This window comes from Gymnoscopelus microlampas, assembly GCF_963454915.1.
Source record: "Gymnoscopelus microlampas genome assembly, chromosome: 4".
NCBI lineage: Eukaryota > Metazoa > Chordata > Actinopteri > Myctophiformes > Myctophidae > Gymnoscopelus > Gymnoscopelus microlampas.
In genome coordinates, this window is record NC_139941.1 from 19,963,023 (window position 1) to 19,982,500 (window position 19,478).

The 19,478-nt window shown below is 41.6% G+C and overlaps 1 protein-coding gene across 1 annotated transcript in view; it reads right to left on the reverse strand.

Moving 5' to 3' along the window:
• The window catches only part of tmem8b (transmembrane protein 8B), a gene marked incomplete at its 5' end in the record, with an annotated part of 26,898 nt that extends 7,431 nt beyond the window's left edge, over positions 1 to 19,467 (reverse strand). Inside the window, 8 exons of the mRNA XM_084054218.1 lie at positions 3,106 to 3,252; positions 4,900 to 5,078; positions 6,989 to 7,131; positions 8,833 to 8,956; positions 9,569 to 9,665; positions 13,490 to 13,875; positions 16,005 to 16,273; positions 19,433 to 19,467. Coding sequence (XP_083910344.1) covers positions 3,106 to 3,252; positions 4,900 to 5,078; positions 6,989 to 7,131; positions 8,833 to 8,956; positions 9,569 to 9,665; positions 13,490 to 13,875; positions 16,005 to 16,273; positions 19,433 to 19,467 — 1,380 coding nt within the window. The remainder of the gene's footprint in view (positions 1 to 3,105; positions 3,253 to 4,899; positions 5,079 to 6,988; positions 7,132 to 8,832; positions 8,957 to 9,568; positions 9,666 to 13,489; positions 13,876 to 16,004; positions 16,274 to 19,432) is intronic.
• Positions 19,468 to 19,478: the final 11 nt, after the last annotated feature.

Here is a 19,478-nt window from a genome sequence, read left to right on the forward strand (position 1 = left end):
CGGTCATGCACACAAATCAACAAAAGGCACACACACACACACACACACACACACACAGACACACACACACACACACACACACACACACACACACACACACACACACACACACACACACACACACACACACACACACACACACACACACACACACACACACACACACACACACACACAAACACATATTCTCCCTCTGGTGTAAATAGACAAACACATCGTGCCCACATCCACGCCCACACAAACATGCGCGCAGTTCCACTTGCCAGGCCTGACATGTGCGATTTGATTAGTGACTGCATACTGCAGCGCTCAGCACAAATGAAAGCCCTGGAGGACAGCAGATGTTCGGGCATCCTCCCTCCATGCCCCTAACCCTCTTCCTCTCTCTCCTCTGTCTCTCTGTCTCTCTCTCATTCATGGACATGGAGGTACACACATACACAGCCACCGAGTGACCCCGGGTGCGAGTGCACCTGTTAGTGTTTACAAGTTATCCAACGCAATATGTCAACAACCACAGAATTTAGAACCGCATGCTGCCGAGGCCAAAGTGTTGATCTTTCAATTCCATGCTAGAAAATACGGCATGCAGCACTTATTAATAGCCCCAGTATAGCTTCTCTATGTAGGGTTCTTTCCTCGTCAGACGCACCCTCCCGCATACACTGTAATCCCTCTTTGTATAAGGGTTTATCTCCAGTTGTTCAACGCAAGTGTAGAGCACACAGCTTAGGTGCAGCATGCTTCTACAAGGATGCTCAGCCGTCAGCACACACCCAATTACAGAGAGAGAGAGAGAGAGAGAGAGAGAGAGAGAGAGAGAGAGAGAGAGAGAGAGAGAGAGAGAGAGAGAGAGAGAGACAGACAGACAGACAGACAGACAGACAGACAGACAGACAGACAGACAGACAGACAGACAGACAGACAGACAGACAGAGAGGGAAAAAATACATTTGCTTGCCTAACTAACCTTTTGCTGTTCTCCAGCCTTCATTAATACAATGTTTCTTCACAAACAAGAAGGCTGCTCAGTTATTCCTTCTAAACTAAACAATTGTCTCCGCCAGGCCGAAAGGCATGGCGAGAGAGTATGTTTTACCCCCTGTCCGTCCGTGTGTGTGTGTGTGTCCGTCCGTCCGTGTGTCATTCTGTCATTTTGTGTACAGCTAATCTCCGGCACCGTTGGCTTGATCGCAGCCAAACTGTGCACACACACTCCCTGGATGCCAGAGCAGCACCTCTGCCCCACATTTTTCACATAGGCCTGTTATAGCGCCACCAGGAGGCCGCTTTGTGCAAAACATATTTTTTGACTACTTCTACAGATTTTGCCCAAAAATCATGCAAATCGGTACACAGTATCTCTATAACATAATTAAACAAAACCAGTCTTTCAGATTTTTCATATTCCATATTGATTGGCTAAAAATGGCTTCCAAAGTTTGTAGGAGTGCTCCGTTTTGAACACCATGATATTTTGCACGCACATTCCCATTAGGCCGAGGAAGAAATGCCACTTGAAAATTTTCAAATCAGCCTCATGGTGGCGCTACAACAGGCCCATTTGTGTTTTTACCTATAACTGCACCGATCTGTGTAAAACTCTGTATGCGCACTCCCTAGAGGTCAAGGAAAAACCTTTGCCCTGCATTTTTCACTTCTGCCTTTTATAGCGCCACCAGGAGGCCGACTTATGTAAAACATATTTCTTTATATTACTCCTTCCGATTTTATCCAAATTTCACGCAAATCGGTACACATGATCTCTATAGTCATGTGATCAAGCCGGATCTGTTTCATTTTTCATATTCCATCCTGATTGGCTAAGATTCACATCTAAAGTTTGCAGTAGTGGCTTGTTTTGAACAAAATGCCGCAAAGCATGAACGCAGCGTCCGATTGCGGTCAAACTATGCACGCACATTCACACTATGTTGAGGAACAAATGCTACCCTTTTAACATTGGGATGTTATAGCGCCACCAGCAGGTCTAATTTAGCAAAACACATTTTTTTAACAAAATGCCTCAAATCATGAATGCAGTGTCCTATTGCCATGCAAGGCCTAAAAAGAAATGGCACCCTTTTCACATATTATACAGTAGCTCCACCAGGAGGCCACAATAACCTACCTGACCTGGCGGAGACCTGTGCTCCGAGGAGCACTTTTTCTAGTTTGACTTGATTTTGCTTTAATGCGGATCATGTAATCTATCTGTTGTTGTTTTTTAAGGTAGAGTGTGTGGTCTAACGCCTTGTCTAATGTCTTTGTTGAGATTCAGATTTGGGAAATTACAGTGTGAGAATAGGGACATTACTGTGAGAGACAGTGTAAGGGAGATGGAGGTTTCTGACATGTTTTCATCCTATGCCAAAAGACCTGCTCCCTCCCTGGTTTTTGTTTGGTTAATGTCTTTTTGATTGAAACTTACGTGTGAAAGTCCTGGCAGTTTCTTGCACTTAGCATATCTCCATAGCATAAACATAGTGTCTCACAACTAAATCTGGTCTTCAAACACGCACTCACTGAATCCAGGTTTGATGCAAAGCACGCAATTCAAATGGTGATGTCACAAGCCAAACAGCATGCAGAAGTCAGTGATGAAACATGCAAAACAAGCGCTTCTCCGTCCCCGTCGGACACAACGCGTAGGTCCTGTCAATGAGGAAGTGACTGGCTTGTTATGTTTTTGCTGTGCTGAGTTTGGCAATTACGCACATGGGGTTCTCTGTGTATGGATACTCATTGTATTACGCAAATTCTGGAGGATCAAACGTATTCATAATTATGTAGAGAGTGGAATACTAAATGAGGGTAAAGATAGAGCAAAGAAAATACTACTGTAAATCTGTTTTCGTGAAGTTTCTTGCGGGACAAAAATACTTGACATGAACATTTTGAACAGATTTGTCTAAATATTTAAACCACACATGGGAACATATGGAAAGGGACTTTAAGGCTATAACATGTTTGCTCAACAAAAACAACATTTCTTCCGTTAAAAATAGTTTTCATTGTTTTTCATTTGTCATTTTTGTTGAGCAACAGTTCATCGAAAGAAGTCTACATGAAGCCTCAACCACTGCGCCATCAACCCATTCATACCTGTTTGATGATAGACTTGAGCCTGGCCATCGCAATCACTGTGACCCACACGGACATGAGCGAGCCTAGGAAGTCACAGAACTGCAGCACGTCATACTCCATGATGCAAAAGACCACAATGCCTGGTTGATCACAAGCATGGTAGAACTACCAGGGAGAGAGAGAGAGAGAGAGAGAGAGAGAGAGAGAGAGAGACACACACAGACAGACAGACAGACAGACAGACAGACAGACAGACAGAGAAAGACAGAGTGAGTGATCAGTGTCGCTAATACACAGACAGACATTGCACTTGCATGATTACTGTTGTATTATAAAGTCATCACCGGTCGATATGATGGTGTAATTATAATACAAAGAAACCAAGAGAAAAGTTTTGTCCCTTTATATTCATCAGTGCAAGGAACTTCTCCTCACACAAAGAAAATCAATAGTAACTTTAAAATGTACCAGTCATTTTGCTTCCCAATTATAAGTTTCAGTGTTAGCACAAAAAATGTGCAGAGATTAATCCGTCTGGTTTTAAATCCCACAAATTCAATTAATTTGTGGAATATTTTGTTTCCACAATTATGGTGTCAGTATTAAGTTCAAAGTAAGTAAGTTAGTAAGTAGGTCGTTAGAAAGTTTGTAAGTTAGTAATATTATGCTTACAATATATGAGCATAATAATAATGTCTCAATGCTGTCACAATAGATGCTACATCATATGTTTACATTAGATGTCGAAAAATAACTTAATGCATAGCACCATGACTTTCTTTTGCACCTTAAGAAAACGGTTTCTCTCTGATAACTGTTGTGTACTGTATTATATGTTGCTATTGCTGTCACTGTTGTCGTAAATAGAGTATACGCTATACGAGTAGGCTATACAGCATACGTTGATTTTTTTTTTATTTCCCATTATTAGCCTACAGTCGTTTTTTGTTTACTTTTTTTCTTTTTAATTACTGTTATTACTTACTTATCTTGCTGCAATGACGGAAGAAGCCGAACAAAAATGTTACTTTACTAAACTAAGGTTTTACTCTTATGTACCTGTACACAAGATTTAACATTAACGACCACCTTATTGTTGGTATCAGCTGAGCAAGGAGGGCATCTATCCCCCTTACGAGGGGCTCGATGCCTGGAAGATGGATTGCTGAGGTGGGGCACCACACCTACTGTCAGCACACAGTGATTACCGCATGTCTTAAGGGTACACAGACCGCTGCAATTTTTCTCCGCAACATTCTATTGCTTACATCGATGCTCCATCGAACAACGGTGCCGTGCGCCAAAGATAAGAGATCTACAAGTTCACAAACGCATTGCAAGAATGCCACCTCTGTTGTATGATAAAGTATAGAATAGCGCTGAAGCAGTTAACCACTTCAACCCCAGCATCCATATTCTGGGGGGAAGATTTGCCAAAAATAGCAGATCTAGATAGATCAGGTCCAGTTTATTAAGTCTAGATGGTTTTATGTGGTTAAGCTCAAAGTAAATAGCAACGTTAAAGGGATAGTTCACACCAAAATGTCATTTTTTTCCAATCAATTAGTCACCCCATGGAGACTTGATCAGGGTTTTTTTGTTTGTTTTTTAGACACAAAGTCTCCTTTGTGTCTCCTACCGGAACCGCTGCTCATCAAATTATTGGCTTAGGAATGCGACAAAAACAAAAAAAATATCCATGAATTCAGGTAAAGAAACGTTTTTTTTTTTTGTGAACTATCCCTTTAAGCCCAATGCAATTCATATGAAACTGTCCAAATGGTTCAGTATTTCACAGTGTGCACAACTCACAGTGGAGAAGAACATGGTGAAGATGTAGACGGAGGCCTCCAGGAGGTAGTGGCTACGGATGGCGATGGCCACGGGCGGGACAAACATCAGGTTACTAAGACACAGGAGCAGCGTGGAGAGGAGCTGGAAGCCGTAGGAGTAGGCCTCCGAGTTGTCTGTGCATCCCCAACCATCCCAGCCTGTCACACACACACGCACACACACACGCACACACGCACGCACGCACGCACGCACGCACGCACGCACGCACGCACGCACGCACGCACGCACGCACGCACGCACGCACGCACGCACGCACACACACACACACACACACACACACACACACACACACACACACACACACACACACACACACAGTATATATCAGTTACAAATTCATAAATGAACACTGGGGATTTTAATGTGGACAGTATTTACATAAAAGATACAACAATAAAATGTTCAGTGTTGGTCCAAAAACTTGAGAAGGTAATAAAGAAAGACATCTTGTCATCTAGAAAGGAAAATGATCCATCAAGACATTTGACATGTGCACAGCAAACCCCTGGGTATTAATGTAACTCTCCTAGCTAAATTGACAACCTCCCTCCTTGGGAGGGAGGTTGTGGGTGGAGGTGTGGGTGGAGAATATTGCTTTTGAAATACAGCCTTTGATGTTATCATGAATATTATGTTAACCACTTGAACCCCAGAATGCCTATTCTTTGGGGAACAATCGGCAAAAAAGCAGATCTACAAGCTCACAAGTGTTGTGAGCTTTTACTGTTGAGCGGCTGTTTTTTGGCAAAGAAATTTGGTGTAGATGGGAAAAAGCTGTTCAAGTACAGTTGTAACTCAAGTCTGTTTTGCTGAGAATAGAGGGTTTAAGTGGTTAAGAAAGCATGGATACCAACATTATAAAAATATGAGCTGCTGCGCTAGGGAAACGCCACATATGGCACATCCCCTTGATCAAATAAGATCAAATAGCACATTGGATGAGACAGTGTATTAAACGTTTGTGGTCCGCTGGTGAGTGGAGAGTTTCATGTCAGACTATGTCCATTGTCCAAGAGTTTGTCCCAAGGCAGAGACCGTTGTTATGCACAAACACATGATTACAACAGATACATCTGGCCAACCAACCCCCATCCCTAAATATGACAATGAAATCAGACTGACAACAAAGTGGATTTAATAAAGGCAGATCAAAGGGAGGATTTTTTTCCCTAAACCCTCTGAGGACATGGGTTTGTTTGGTTTCATAAGCTCATCTTTTATTGAAAGCGGGAACATAATTAAGGACATGCTTTATGGTCTTATCACAAAGATTTATATGGAAGATAATAACAGCACTCCCTGACTCAGCGGTCTGCGGAGCACATAATGGACTCACAATGTCTAAATCTGGCAAATGTCAGCTGTCTGCCCATCTGCCTGTCCCTGTCTATTATATACTACCCAATAAATACATTAAAAGTATGGAATGGGCAACATATTCATGCACTTAATTTGCCACTTAAGTCTTCCAAATTGTGTTTTTGTTTGATCAGTAAGCAGCTTTCTCAAGTAAGCTGTCTCATAAGTGAATTGGTGCTTTTGTGTGACAAGACCAGGAGTGGACAGTACTTAGACTACATTCTGATATTTGTATCCCTATGGTACATTTATACAGCATTCCTTTTATTTATTATGAGCTTGGATCCCCCAATGTAATCACCACATGCTCCGGTGAATGACAAAATGTCAGCAGAGGTGTTACTCTCTTCCTACGAGAACAGACAAAGTCTCGTTCTCAGACGGCTGACATGTCTGGATATGATGTAAGCCAGGTGTTAGTCACTTCTTTGACAACTTGATGTGGTCACATGAAGACTGGACGTTTCTACAGGAACGTTCACAGGTCAATAAACTCACCATCACGCAGCTTAACTCAATTATTGCTTGCTCGCATGCTAGACATACTGTAAATTGATACAAAGTATTTAAAAAGTATCATATAATCAATCACCAATAGACCAAGTGAGAGAAAACACTCCGTTTGCAGTCTACTGTATATACTGTGTTTTATTTTAAATCACTATACATTGTAAATGGCTTTTCTCACCTGCTTTACATTCACAGGCAGCATAAAGGTAGTTGTTGGTGCGTAGAAGCTTGCATTGGCCATACGTCCCGCAGTCGTTGATGCATGGAGTCAGGTAGGAGCGCAGGTACACCTCGGCTGTAACATTGGTGCAGGCCTCAAATCTGGGAACATTACACGAGGAGGAAATTGTGAGGTGTTCTACTGGAGCATGTACAGCACGCAACTTTATTACATGTACAGAGATGTGTAGCCTGCATAAGCATAGGACAAGGAAATCTCAAAGTATTTCAGTTCCAGGCAAATTCTGTGCTATAAATAATGGTCACAAATCAGAAGCAAGCTTATTTTTTACTTTTGGTGGGCATTAGAATGGATTAGGTGGAGCAGAACCATACTCAGCATGAATTTTGTGATGAACGTAGCGGAACAAAGAACAACCTTTAACAGCCTGTCACACACGCACACGCACACACACACACACACACACACACACACACACACACACACACACGCAAAAGTATTGGAAAGTGCCCAATCTACAAGATTACAATATGTTGTGAGCTTGTAAATGTACTATTTTTGTTATTCTAGAAAAAAATCTGTTCTGTTCTGTTGGTTTTATAAATATTAAACCAATGAAAAAACAACAGCTTGTGACTAAATAATAGCTATATTGTATCCATTGGAACACAGGTTATTCTTTCCATTACCTGAAAAGTAACCATATTTCGTATTCCACCTGACTTCTATGCCTATATCCACATAAAAAATGAAACTCTTTGAGTTAGCCTGCTGTACAGTATGTGTGAGTTCTAATTATTTTGTCTCAGATCGCAAACTTTAAGTGATGCATCTGCTCTTTTTTTTCCTTTTTTGAGTAATGATGTCAGTCATTTTAATTGCAATAAAAAAGACTGTCTTCCCTGTACTGCCTCGTTCCCTTTTTGACTAACAAGTCTTGATATTAGCATGTGTAAAACAGTAGGAATCAAAGACATGGTTAAGATGTGAGAAATGCGAACATCTGCCACATGCTTTCCAGACCTCTGTAATGCCTGATTTATACTTGGTTGTGCACCGATGCAACGCTTGTGAGCTTGTAGATCTGCTATTTTTGGTGTGAAACACTGCAGGCAAACAATGAAGTATAATCAGGCTTTAACTCTCTCATGTGAGGATGAAGTCCTGTCTCACACCATCTGTTATACAGATTCAATTAAAAGTCCCAAACGACGAGGACAGATTCACATGATTTAATCCTATTCACATTTTCTTCAGTTAATTTAAGGGCTTTTAGATATGGCAGGTTTAGCCCTCCATAAACCACATGCAGAACTAAAAGCATATATCTCAGTTAAAACTTAATTTTGACACCTTCATATGACTAGAGGAGTATTGTTTTGTTGAAAGTCTGATCGTAGACATGAAAAATCTTTCTTTTTAAAAGAAAGTAAAAGTCTACATAAGAAGTATGCAATTCCCATGTTGTAGCCACCAAAGCTAATAATATATTCTCAAGGAAACAATGCAAAAGGCTGCACCTCTGAAATAGTGGACATGAATGCTTTATTACAGAGGTTGTATCGATTCCTAATACCATACGATTTAAAGAATCTAGTAAGTGAAGTATAAACACAAATATATCCACTGAAAAATGTGAATGATTTGATTTTATTCCATTTCAAGGTCTTGAGATGTCAAAACAGACATCTCAAGGACCTTGAAATGGAATCAAATCAAATCACATTTTCTAAATGATGCTATAACAAGAGTCCCGGAGGTCTCCAGACGCCAAATGTGAGCATTAGGATTAGGAATCAACATTGCTACGCCAGAATCAACATTGGCATTGCAGCTCTCACCCATGTTCTTTGGCACAAAGAGAGCGCAGGCTGAGGTACCATGTGCCCGTTTGTGGGTAAGGAATTCTCAGCTTGGTGATGTTGGAGGAGGCGTTCACCGAGAGGAGGAAACCGGCCCCTGACTCTGAAAGAGAGAGCACACAGTTCTTATTATTATTACTACAGTGTCCGAAATGCAAATGCATGAAAACAACATACAGTACATAAACAACCACCAAGCATCCTCCATATCATGCAATAATTTCAGGGAATGATTTCACACTCATTTCTGGATGAAGCAATTTGGTATAATGTACTGATGTGTAAATATGTAGTTTTCCCATAAAAGTCAATTATGTAATTGGAACACTGCCAGTTGCTGAGTTCTAGCAGTTAATGGAAGATAAAAAGAGATGTCATGTTGCTATAAATGCTCCTTTAATCTTATGAAATAATGTACTTACAGTAGACCACGGTTCTTAGGTATTGAATCACTTTATGTGCCGTGAAACAAAAACATAAAAGTAATAATAAAAATAATAAAACGTAATAATAAAAAAGCAATAAAAGCAGTGTTAGAAAGGCTAAGGAAAAGCCACACCTAAAGTACCCGATAACAACATTTGTAATAAGAAAAAGAAAACCTCACATTTATAACTCTAATACAGACTCCATTATTGCTCCCCGCACCCCACCCCCCCCTTTTGTTATTCTGCATTGGTGTAACAAGACTGTGGCTGCCTCAAGTTTGACATACCTGATTCACATTTCAGTGAAGAATTATCACGTAGGAACAGAGGCATCCCGTGGTTCAGGCAGCCAAACACTGTGACATTGGCTCCTTTGACTGTAGACTGCAAGAGGAAATGCACAAGTCAACATCAAACATCCATCCAGCCTTCATGCATGATGCTTGCGTGGTGACACTTATCTAGGCGGCATTTCCTCATAGGTCCTTAAATCCCTTCAACTGTGAGATAGTGAGCTTTAAAACTTCAACCATCAACTGCAACGGCTTTCCCTCTGTCTGTCTGAGGTGGCAGCAGTAGTGTTTTTGTTTTCAAAATTGCCGATCTACAAGCTTACAACGCGTCGCCACGTGACGCGTTGTTAGATTGGCTGTTTTTGCCAAATGTTAGCCCCAGAATAGGGATGCTAGGGTTCAAGTGGTTAACAAAGAAGAAAGGCTAGGGATTACATTAGGTAAATTGGAATGTGCCTGTGGAACTTGGTTGGTAAAATCGATGATATGAAGTGTCAGTCACGTAAAAGGAGGGAGTACTGCAGACAGTGCAGGCACAAAATATTTATAAAACCTCTAAGATCACTCTAGCACCAGCAACTAGCAACTTGACAGTTAGTAAATTCAGCAATCCATCCACATTCGAATTATTCAGTCACACTCTCAGAAGGCAAGGATTGGGTGCAGCAGAGCGTTCATGTTTATAACTTTAGCGTATGGGATTCATTTAACAGCTAAATTGCCACCAAGCTAGCTGCCACTCCACGGCATTTAAAAGAAGCAATTGTCACACAAATTGCCATGGAATTTGCAAGCTACGCGATACAGTGACATTGATTGTTCCAAGAGAAATTCCGTTTGCAAGGCCACAGTAGAGAAAATGGAACACATACAGTACAGAAAGACTGTAAAAAGAATGAAATTATGAAGTTTGTCAGTCTAGTAATGAAAATTATGTGTACACATTTTTTCTCTTGTATTTACACAAGCAAGAAATGCGGCGCGAAGTGCTGTGCTATCTGCTTGCCCAGTGTTTCAATCGTTATTCTGCTGACAACACATCACTTCTCTTTGTCAGTGTGAATGACAAAGTATTCTTGCTTAAAATCCTGACAATATTGCCCTATTGCAACTTCTTGTATATTTGGAGAAATCCACACATTGCACCATCTAGTGGATCAAATCACACATTGCTTTTTCTGATGTCACCCCATACTTTCTGTACAGAATGATGTCATAGATGTGGGCGCTATTGTCCTGCACTTGTCTTCCCTCTCCCTCCCCCTCCCTTTGTGCCAAATACCAAACTGCACTGCTGCATCTTTTAAAATGGCAGAAGCAGGGAACAGCATGTCAGATTGCATTTGTCTGTGGCCTATATTCTATACATCTATATCACACACACACGCATACATATTGATGCCATAACACCTTATTTCCTCCACCCTTCCAATAAATTAATCACAACATTATGAGCCTCTGTAGAAGTTACTGTAGTGTAGGTCTAAAGCGTGTCTGTGAATTACATTTTGGTAACCCGCATTGAAGAAATTGCAATCTGTCCTATACCTACCTACCTACCTACCTACCTACCTACCTACCTACCTACCTACCTACCTACCTACCTACCTACCTAGTACCTACCTACCTGTACATCTATCTCCATTTAGTGCACACTGGATCAAGCAGTCCACTTGGAAGTTGGAACAGTAGTGGGATGTAACATTTGCATAAACTTCTCCTGAAAAATGTTTTTGGTACTATAATTTATGTTTAACAATGCTAAAAGCTGCAGCAATGGACCACCAGGGCAAATTATTCACAAACTGAAATATACTCTAGCTTGGTCAAAGGTGAAGGAACACCAGATTGAATTCACTCCGATCCAGATTTTTTCTTCTTCTTTTTTTAAACAAAATTGACAGGAATTTCACCAGTCAAGAGGCATTACTAAATTGTATAAATAATCACAGTAGAACACATTAAAAATGAAAGCCTCCTGCTTTGACTTCATTGCGAAACATTGAAATCGGTTCAAAGATTATAGGAACTTAATTGTAAGCACGAGGTGCGTATACAGGGCTTCATGCCCGAGAGCAAATGGTGTTGACAAAAGAACAAGGCAAAGACAAAATTGTCCAAGTCACTGTGAAGAACTGACATCATTAGGAGTCTCAACTGGCGTACCCTCTTTGCTCACATTCTAGGGTCGAACCAGAAATGTCACATCACTGTGCCACAGCATGCTTCAGCGCCTCTGCACTGTTATTGTTAGAACTGATTCTAAGTTTTTACTATGTTTTCAAAACACGTTCAGGTCTTCTAAGCTTTGTTAGCCTGCCCCCGATGAGCTGCAATACAGCCGTAGGCAGGTGAGGGTGTTCCAATGCCATCTGTACGCCTAGACTAAAAACGCTTGAAGGAGCTACAGTAGCAAAACATAAAAACTTTTGAATTACTGTGCTTTGTAAAACATTATTTCTAAGGCAGGCTTTTACACCATTTGTTTTGACCCAATTTAATATGTAGCACAAAGGCACATGACACACGGTAATGTTCAAGGTAATGCACACCATCGCAAACCAGAAATCCCTCCACTGAGTCAAAATCACTGACTCCAGTTCAACAGAGTGCTTCATCTCCAACAACAAAAGCACTGTGGCTCAATAAACCTTGAATAATAACATTAGGTTTTCTGCTCATGAAACTATTACATTGATTGATTCCCTTCCTGAAAAGGACTGAGACAGACAAGAGTCAAGACACATCATGATGCCAAGTTATGTCAAAACAATGGCGCTACCATTGACTAGTGTGGCCTGAATCACAACATCAACAGCTCAATGGCCTACTAATTGATACAAAAAGTATTAATCAAATCAGTAGCGCTATGAAACAGGACACAGACACTAAAAGGAGTCAAATCTATGACTATTCTTCAACCCACCTCATGGTGCCAAATATGAGACAAAAGCAGATTTGGCAAGCTTCTCCTTTGCTGCTGCTGCTTAGACACAGAGATTTCTTTTTTTTCCCCAATGTGGAAGTCCAGGTTCTGTTTGAATTAAAACACCAATGCTGTGTACACACAATGGATGTCATCCTGTCATAAAACAGCTGTCACATAAACAAGCATATAGCTGCAGTACTGTCCTAGAGCGCAGGATGAATTACAGTACACAAGCAGCGTTGGCCTGACTCTGACAAAACTTTGAGCCATCAAGTACTAAAAGAGAGTAAAATAATAACTCATCTTGAAATGCATTCTCAGCAAACTATTATTGCAGCAGAGAGCTCTATATGCATTCCTCTTGCAAGGACAGCTTGATGTGAAACAAAGAAGGAGCCCCAGCTGCCATCTCCCAAAAGTCTGCAGCCTTGTTAAATAACATAGCATACTGTAGGTTGACTGCTTGTTGTGCTTGTCAGACTATCGGAACATTGCACCCCGATACAGCAGGACACTCTCTGAAGAATCTATCCCATTGATCCTACAGTATACACTGCTATACAGTCACAGCAATAAGGATTTGTAATAACGTACATTACCTTGAAGAGTCTTGCATGCACAGAATGCATTGCAGTGAATGGAGTCAACTGTATTTCCCAACAAAATGTAAACTAATTGCATAATCAACAATCAAAGTTTGGTCCTTTTATTTTCATGCTACAGTACCTCTTCTCCCTCAATTGCTTTCTATTAGGAGCTGTAAAACTTGCTGTGTAAGTCTGTAACGTCTACTAGGCTCCCTGATGAGCACCCACAGGTGCATTCCAAATGCCGTTTTCAATGACAGCTCAGAAAATTGCCATAAAGAAGAGAGATGTTTCTTGAACTTGATCAATCAAACCGTGTGACAAACCGTACAAAAACATATAAATCAGGCTTCAGATTTCACAGCAACAAGTGCCGTAAGATTTGATGCCACGACTCACCAAGTTGAGTTTAAGCTCCATGTTGAGGACCCCTCCGCTGTCCAACACGGGCATTAGATTGATAGCGAACACCGCCGCCCTGTCGGGTGGAATGGATATGTTGGGTCCAAAGAAGACGTAGAAATGCACGGAAAAAGTGTCCAGCTCGTTGCGCAGGGTCGGACGGATGGGCCAACACTTGTTGGTGTCGGCAGTGGGGGCCAGGTAGATGATGCTCTCCTCTGAGGTGTGCAGGTGGCTGACATTGTGTGGGAGGCCGGGCAGGTCCGCCACAGCCAGTGTCTCAGACAAGGAGAAACCCATTGCGGTTCCAAACGACTGGGGCATGTTCAAAGACGAACTGGGTGATGCTGCGGCTTCCTTGGATAGATTGGGCTTGGAGCAATCTAGACAGAGGGGAAGAATACGGAAATGTACACAATAATTCCAATTATGACAAACCAATGTTTATAATAGAGCTACGAAGGAGATTTTGGTGCATTAACAATTTGTTGCAAAAGCACCTAATAATATGTAAACCTACAGTATCTGACGATAATCATTATTATCTCATCATGGGCAAACACGAAATAACATGATATTTGCTTGCATTATGCATGGTAAGTGAACAAGTCTTTCGCAAATGTTTGGAATAATCCCCTTCGGCGTGCTTTCATAATGAAAACACCAAGTTTCTGTGCTCTACAGTATACTTGATTTTTAATGAGGCAAAGATACACAGAAATAATAAATATTATCTTTTGCCGCAGCATTTCAAAGTCTTTGCTGCCATAGCTTAGTGCTGTCTCAGTCTCACAACCTGTTTCAAGTATTTAGATGTTTGTGGTAAGGGCAGCTATAGTGTTCCTTAAATAGACTGGTCTCCACATAAAGACCTTAAATTTAAACATAATTATTGTAAGACTGTTTCACTGGAATACCATTTTGTGTTTTCTGTATGTGTGTTTTTCTGTGTGTAGATAACTGTGCACTATAAATGAGTATTTTTACTGTACCATATACGAAGACATATAAAGACATACTTAGAACTAGTTTGATTTTGCTTCAAACAACTACGGTTGTCTTTATAACATAACCCCTAGTGTCCCTATTCTGGGGGCAAACATTCTGCGAAACTAGCCGATCCACTATCTACAGTGTGTTGTGAGCTTGTAGATCAGCTATTTGGTGATCTCGCCAGTTGGACTAGCTACATCATGGTAACTACACAGCCCAAGCCTCTACCAAAGTGTTCTTGTGCTCTTTGATTCATTATTTATCTTCAGAGAAATATAGTATTTATAATGATAACGCTACCCTTTCTAATCCCCTGTATGTATCTAGCACTCCAGCCAGCACCATGAAATTTGCAGAGTAGACTGAATGGAAGTGTGTGCCCATTTCCGGCGGAGAAGATAATAAGCCAGAAACCATGGGGAAGGAGAGGACTCCGGCTAATAGTACTTCCCCCCAACTTGAGGCATCCTTCAATTTAAGAGCAAATCCACAAAAGGTCAAGTGAAATAGGGCAGGCATGCAATGGTAAAGAGAGTGTGAATAATTAGTATCTGCGTTGCCATGGCGACAGAGTGCACAGCGTACAGCGCGGAGCGGCGGGATGGGGATTGCTACACGGATGTCGACTTCCCGCAGCTTTGCGAGCCGTCCCCGTGGGCTGAGCACAAAGCATATCTCTGCTCCCCACAAGTTAAAGCCAGCATGTAGCACTCAAGCCTTGTATCACTGGCCTCTTTGCAATCAGACATGCCTCGCCTCGCCTCGCCTCTGGCTCCAATCTCGTCCTCCTGAACGAGGTATTTTATGATCCCCTCTGTCTGCCTCTGTTTCCCTCTCTCTCTCTCTCTCTTTCCTGTCAAACATGGTTTGTAAAACGTACCAGCATGTCATGTACTGTATGCATGTTGCAGTTGTGAGGAGGATGAGAACACTTTGCAATGCTGACAAATTACACTGGAAAATGTGTTATTTTCTGCACATGCCCATGCAAATGTGTAGCCGCAACTATTTTATTTTATTTTGTGGATAGAAATGACAGATGCTTGATATTGAACTTGTGTTCCAATGTAGTCATAATTTAGTCACAAGCTCTTGTTAATAATTGGTAAAATATTTATAAAACCCAGAGACAGACTTAAGCACTTTCGGCTATTATCGCTACTTTTGCTCAACACTGCCATACGACAAAGTATAAATTTATGAAAAAGCATAAAAAGATGAAATATGGAGATACAAGGCTTCTGCCTTGACAGCGGCGATATATTATCTTGAGAAATGTGACATATAAATGGAAAGCAAGCCAGTCACCGTGCAAGTCTGATATCAAACCTTTCTCTTTTCAAACTGATGTTTGACTGTCAGTCAGACAGACCGTATCTCTCTATCTACACTCGTTTTACAGTCACTGGTGAGAGGAATCATTCACCAGTTGAGCGCAATCCACCTGAAAACAAACTCCCAGAGCATGAAGACATCATGATAGCCATTCAGTGCACTTCCCTGTGTGACTGTCTCTCACCTTTGACCTGAACGCCGATGCGAAAGTAGACATCAGAGTTGCTCAGGTATCTCTCCACTAGGATGTAGTACCACTGCTGCCAGGCGGGGAGGAGTGTGTCTAGTTCACAGGGGCTCCACTCCCTGCAGTCGAGTGCACTTGAGTTATGCACTGGTGGCGCCCGCGCTCTTATCTTCAACACCACTGGACAACTCTCACTGCTCTTATTACGGGTGCTGCAGTTCACCAGTTGTACCTTCACCTTAGAAACGTAACTGGGGATGTACACTCTGACAAGACGCACGCACGCACATGCATGTACGCACACGCACACGCGCACACACACGCGCACACACACACACACACACACACACACACACACACACACACACACACACACACACACACACACACACACACACACACACACACACACACACACACACACACACACACACACACACACACACACACACACACAGTCAATAATTGTTTTACTAAAGATAATGATGATGATAATGTGACTACTACAGTACACGGCAAGCATATAATGTGTGTGCGAATAATAATAGGACACAACTTGTGTTCAACCTTCATGTAATAGCCAATCTGTGTTCTGTAATGCGAGTCGATCAGTCGGTCTGTCCATCATCGCTTAAGTCACAAACAACATATCATGAAAACTGTGGCTGCATTGCAAAGGAATTTGCTGTGTGTGCACCTACAGTATAAGCTCTTGGAAGGATGAACCCTGGTGACCCCATGGCCTTTCCTCTAGCACCACCCATTGGCCAAAATTCCCATTTGCACACAAGATATCTCCAAATCTAACTGGCAGATTGCCATGACACTTAATTGTCTGTACAACACTTTAGTCCCACAACAAGAACAAGATACCGAAACTACTACTGTACCTGGGGTGTTAGGAGCAGCATGACCTCTAGGGGCCACTAGTGGGACTTTTAGTCTTGTTTGCTGACGTTTATTCTTTGGGCAATTTCACCTACAAAACCCTTTTACTGTACATGTATGAAGGTCAGTTTTTACAACAAAGGTCAAATAAGGTCTCCAACCAATTAATGATGATCTTGCCATCAGGAGTAATTAATCAATTATTAATTATAATATGCTCAATTGAATATAGCTTATTTCATATTATTATGAAACATTTACATTGTTGTTAATCATTCTGTAACACAAGGCTTTGCTAGTAAGGATGGACTGTGTGCATTCCTTGTCAATATATCAACAATCTTCTAAGGCTTCATATCAGTGGTGTGTTCCACCGTGTTACACTAGGCTGTCCATGAACATTTGAAGAAAATCGTATACCGTCCAGTAACCATCCGAGGAAGCGTATCTGATACGCAGGAGGAGGGGCTGGGGGCAGCAAGAATGTAGACTTCAAATAGCCTTTTTCTTGTGATAATGTGGCGTCCGACTCCGAGGTGAAGGCTTATGTGTGGCTATTGTCTTGAGGTGATAATGGCCGCTGGACTCATGTATGATGCACTGTCTGAACTTTCACACCTGTCTCTGCAACTACAGGGCCACTCAGTCACACTTCTGCAAGCAGAAGAATTTTCGCACCATATGAATGCTTAAATCGTTCAAAGCATCTCCAGGAATGAAATTAGCGGAAGCATTGAATAATCCATGCTTTGCATTGAAAATGCATCTAAGGCTAAAAGCAGCTGCAAAGTGGTTGAGTTACAGGGTGATTAACATTAGAAACAGTAGAAAATCAGTACGAAGCATATTGTATTTGTACATGCTCTCACTTATGTGTGTGGATACATTAAATGGAGTGCAATAGCAAATCAGAATTTTTCCATTTACATTACGAGGACCGATGTCTGCACAAGGTATGGTTAGTGGAAGTTTAATGAATAACATTTCCATGCTGAATTATATGTTGTAATAGATGTCTCCCTTTATTTAGCTTCAAATAAATGAGAGAAAACACAGTCTCTACCCAGACTCTGTCAGACTGTTGAACAAGGCATGAATACCGGGCTGAAATACTTGGTTTCGTCCCCTATGTTGGATTGTTGGAGGTGGTTTTTAATCATGTGAAATATGAGGTTTTTCCTTTCCATGCTGCACGCACTGGTCTTTGAAATAGCACCTTAAGAACACTGAGCAATGCTGCTACTTAACCCAGCCTCATGGCAGCATGTCATGCACACACCTGCAGGTGTTAATGTTCTAAAAACAGCATACCTGCTATCACCTGCACTGTATATATTATGTATATATTTGTTTTATTTAACCTGTTTCTATGTCTTTCCCTTGGCTCTCACTCTACCTCTGTCCTCTCTGTTCCCACGGAATACTGAAATGCTGGAGCGCCCATGAAAAAAAGAAATATAATTCCCCCACTTCTTTACACCTGTAAACCTGTGATGTGACAAATAAAGGTGATTCTGATTCTGATGAACAGTACAGTAGAAACTCCTACAGTATTGCTCACAAACCCATGCAATGAATGCCAACTTGGACATCGCCTTTTTTAACGGGGATATAAAATATGGAAAGAAAAATGTGTAAATGTCACAGAGTGGAAAAAAATCATAGAAAAACAAGACAGTGTCTAATAAAGGCGTGGCTTCCCTGTGGCTCATTGAGGTCATTTCTATGATGTCACATTGATGACGTCAATCTTTGACAAATGTGGAGTGACACACACGCACACGCACACGCACAATGACACAGACACAGACATTCAAAATATGTGAAACGATTGACCTGACAGCCAAGTGGTTAGGGAGCGTACCACATGGGCTCAAATGCCTGACAGCGAGTCGCTGGTTCGACTCCTGACTCCCCAGAACATTTGCTGCATGTCACTCCCTTACTGTCTCACCATGCACATTTCCTGCCTATCTACACTAAAGAAAGTGAAAAACGTTCAGGGATTTACTTTCTTGGCCATGCACAAAATATTTGACCCTGATCGGTCCAGTGGTTTGCGAGATTAGCCGTGGGCACGCACGCACGCACGCACGCACGCACGCACGCACGCACGCACGCACGCACGCACACACACACACACACACACACACACACACACACACACACACACACACACACACACACACACACACACACACACACACACACACACACACACACACACACACACACACACACACACACACACACACACACACACACACACACACACACACACACACACACACTCCAATGTGCCATGCAGTGAAAACACACTCAGCAATCAGCATGTATCACACTGAAGAAACTTAACCGAAAATAATGGCATTGCATGCTCTGGTATTACACACATCTTCGTATACAAGTGTGAGATATGGTGTGATTAGGTAAGCTGTGCAGAAAACAACTCGATATCCCGACCTCTATTCTTCACTTTAGGTTACATATACATTAAGTGTTCAACCATGCAGGCTTTAAACCATAATAAGACTCACTTATAAAGTGCAGATCTGTTATGGTGGGGGATCATCTGATCGATAA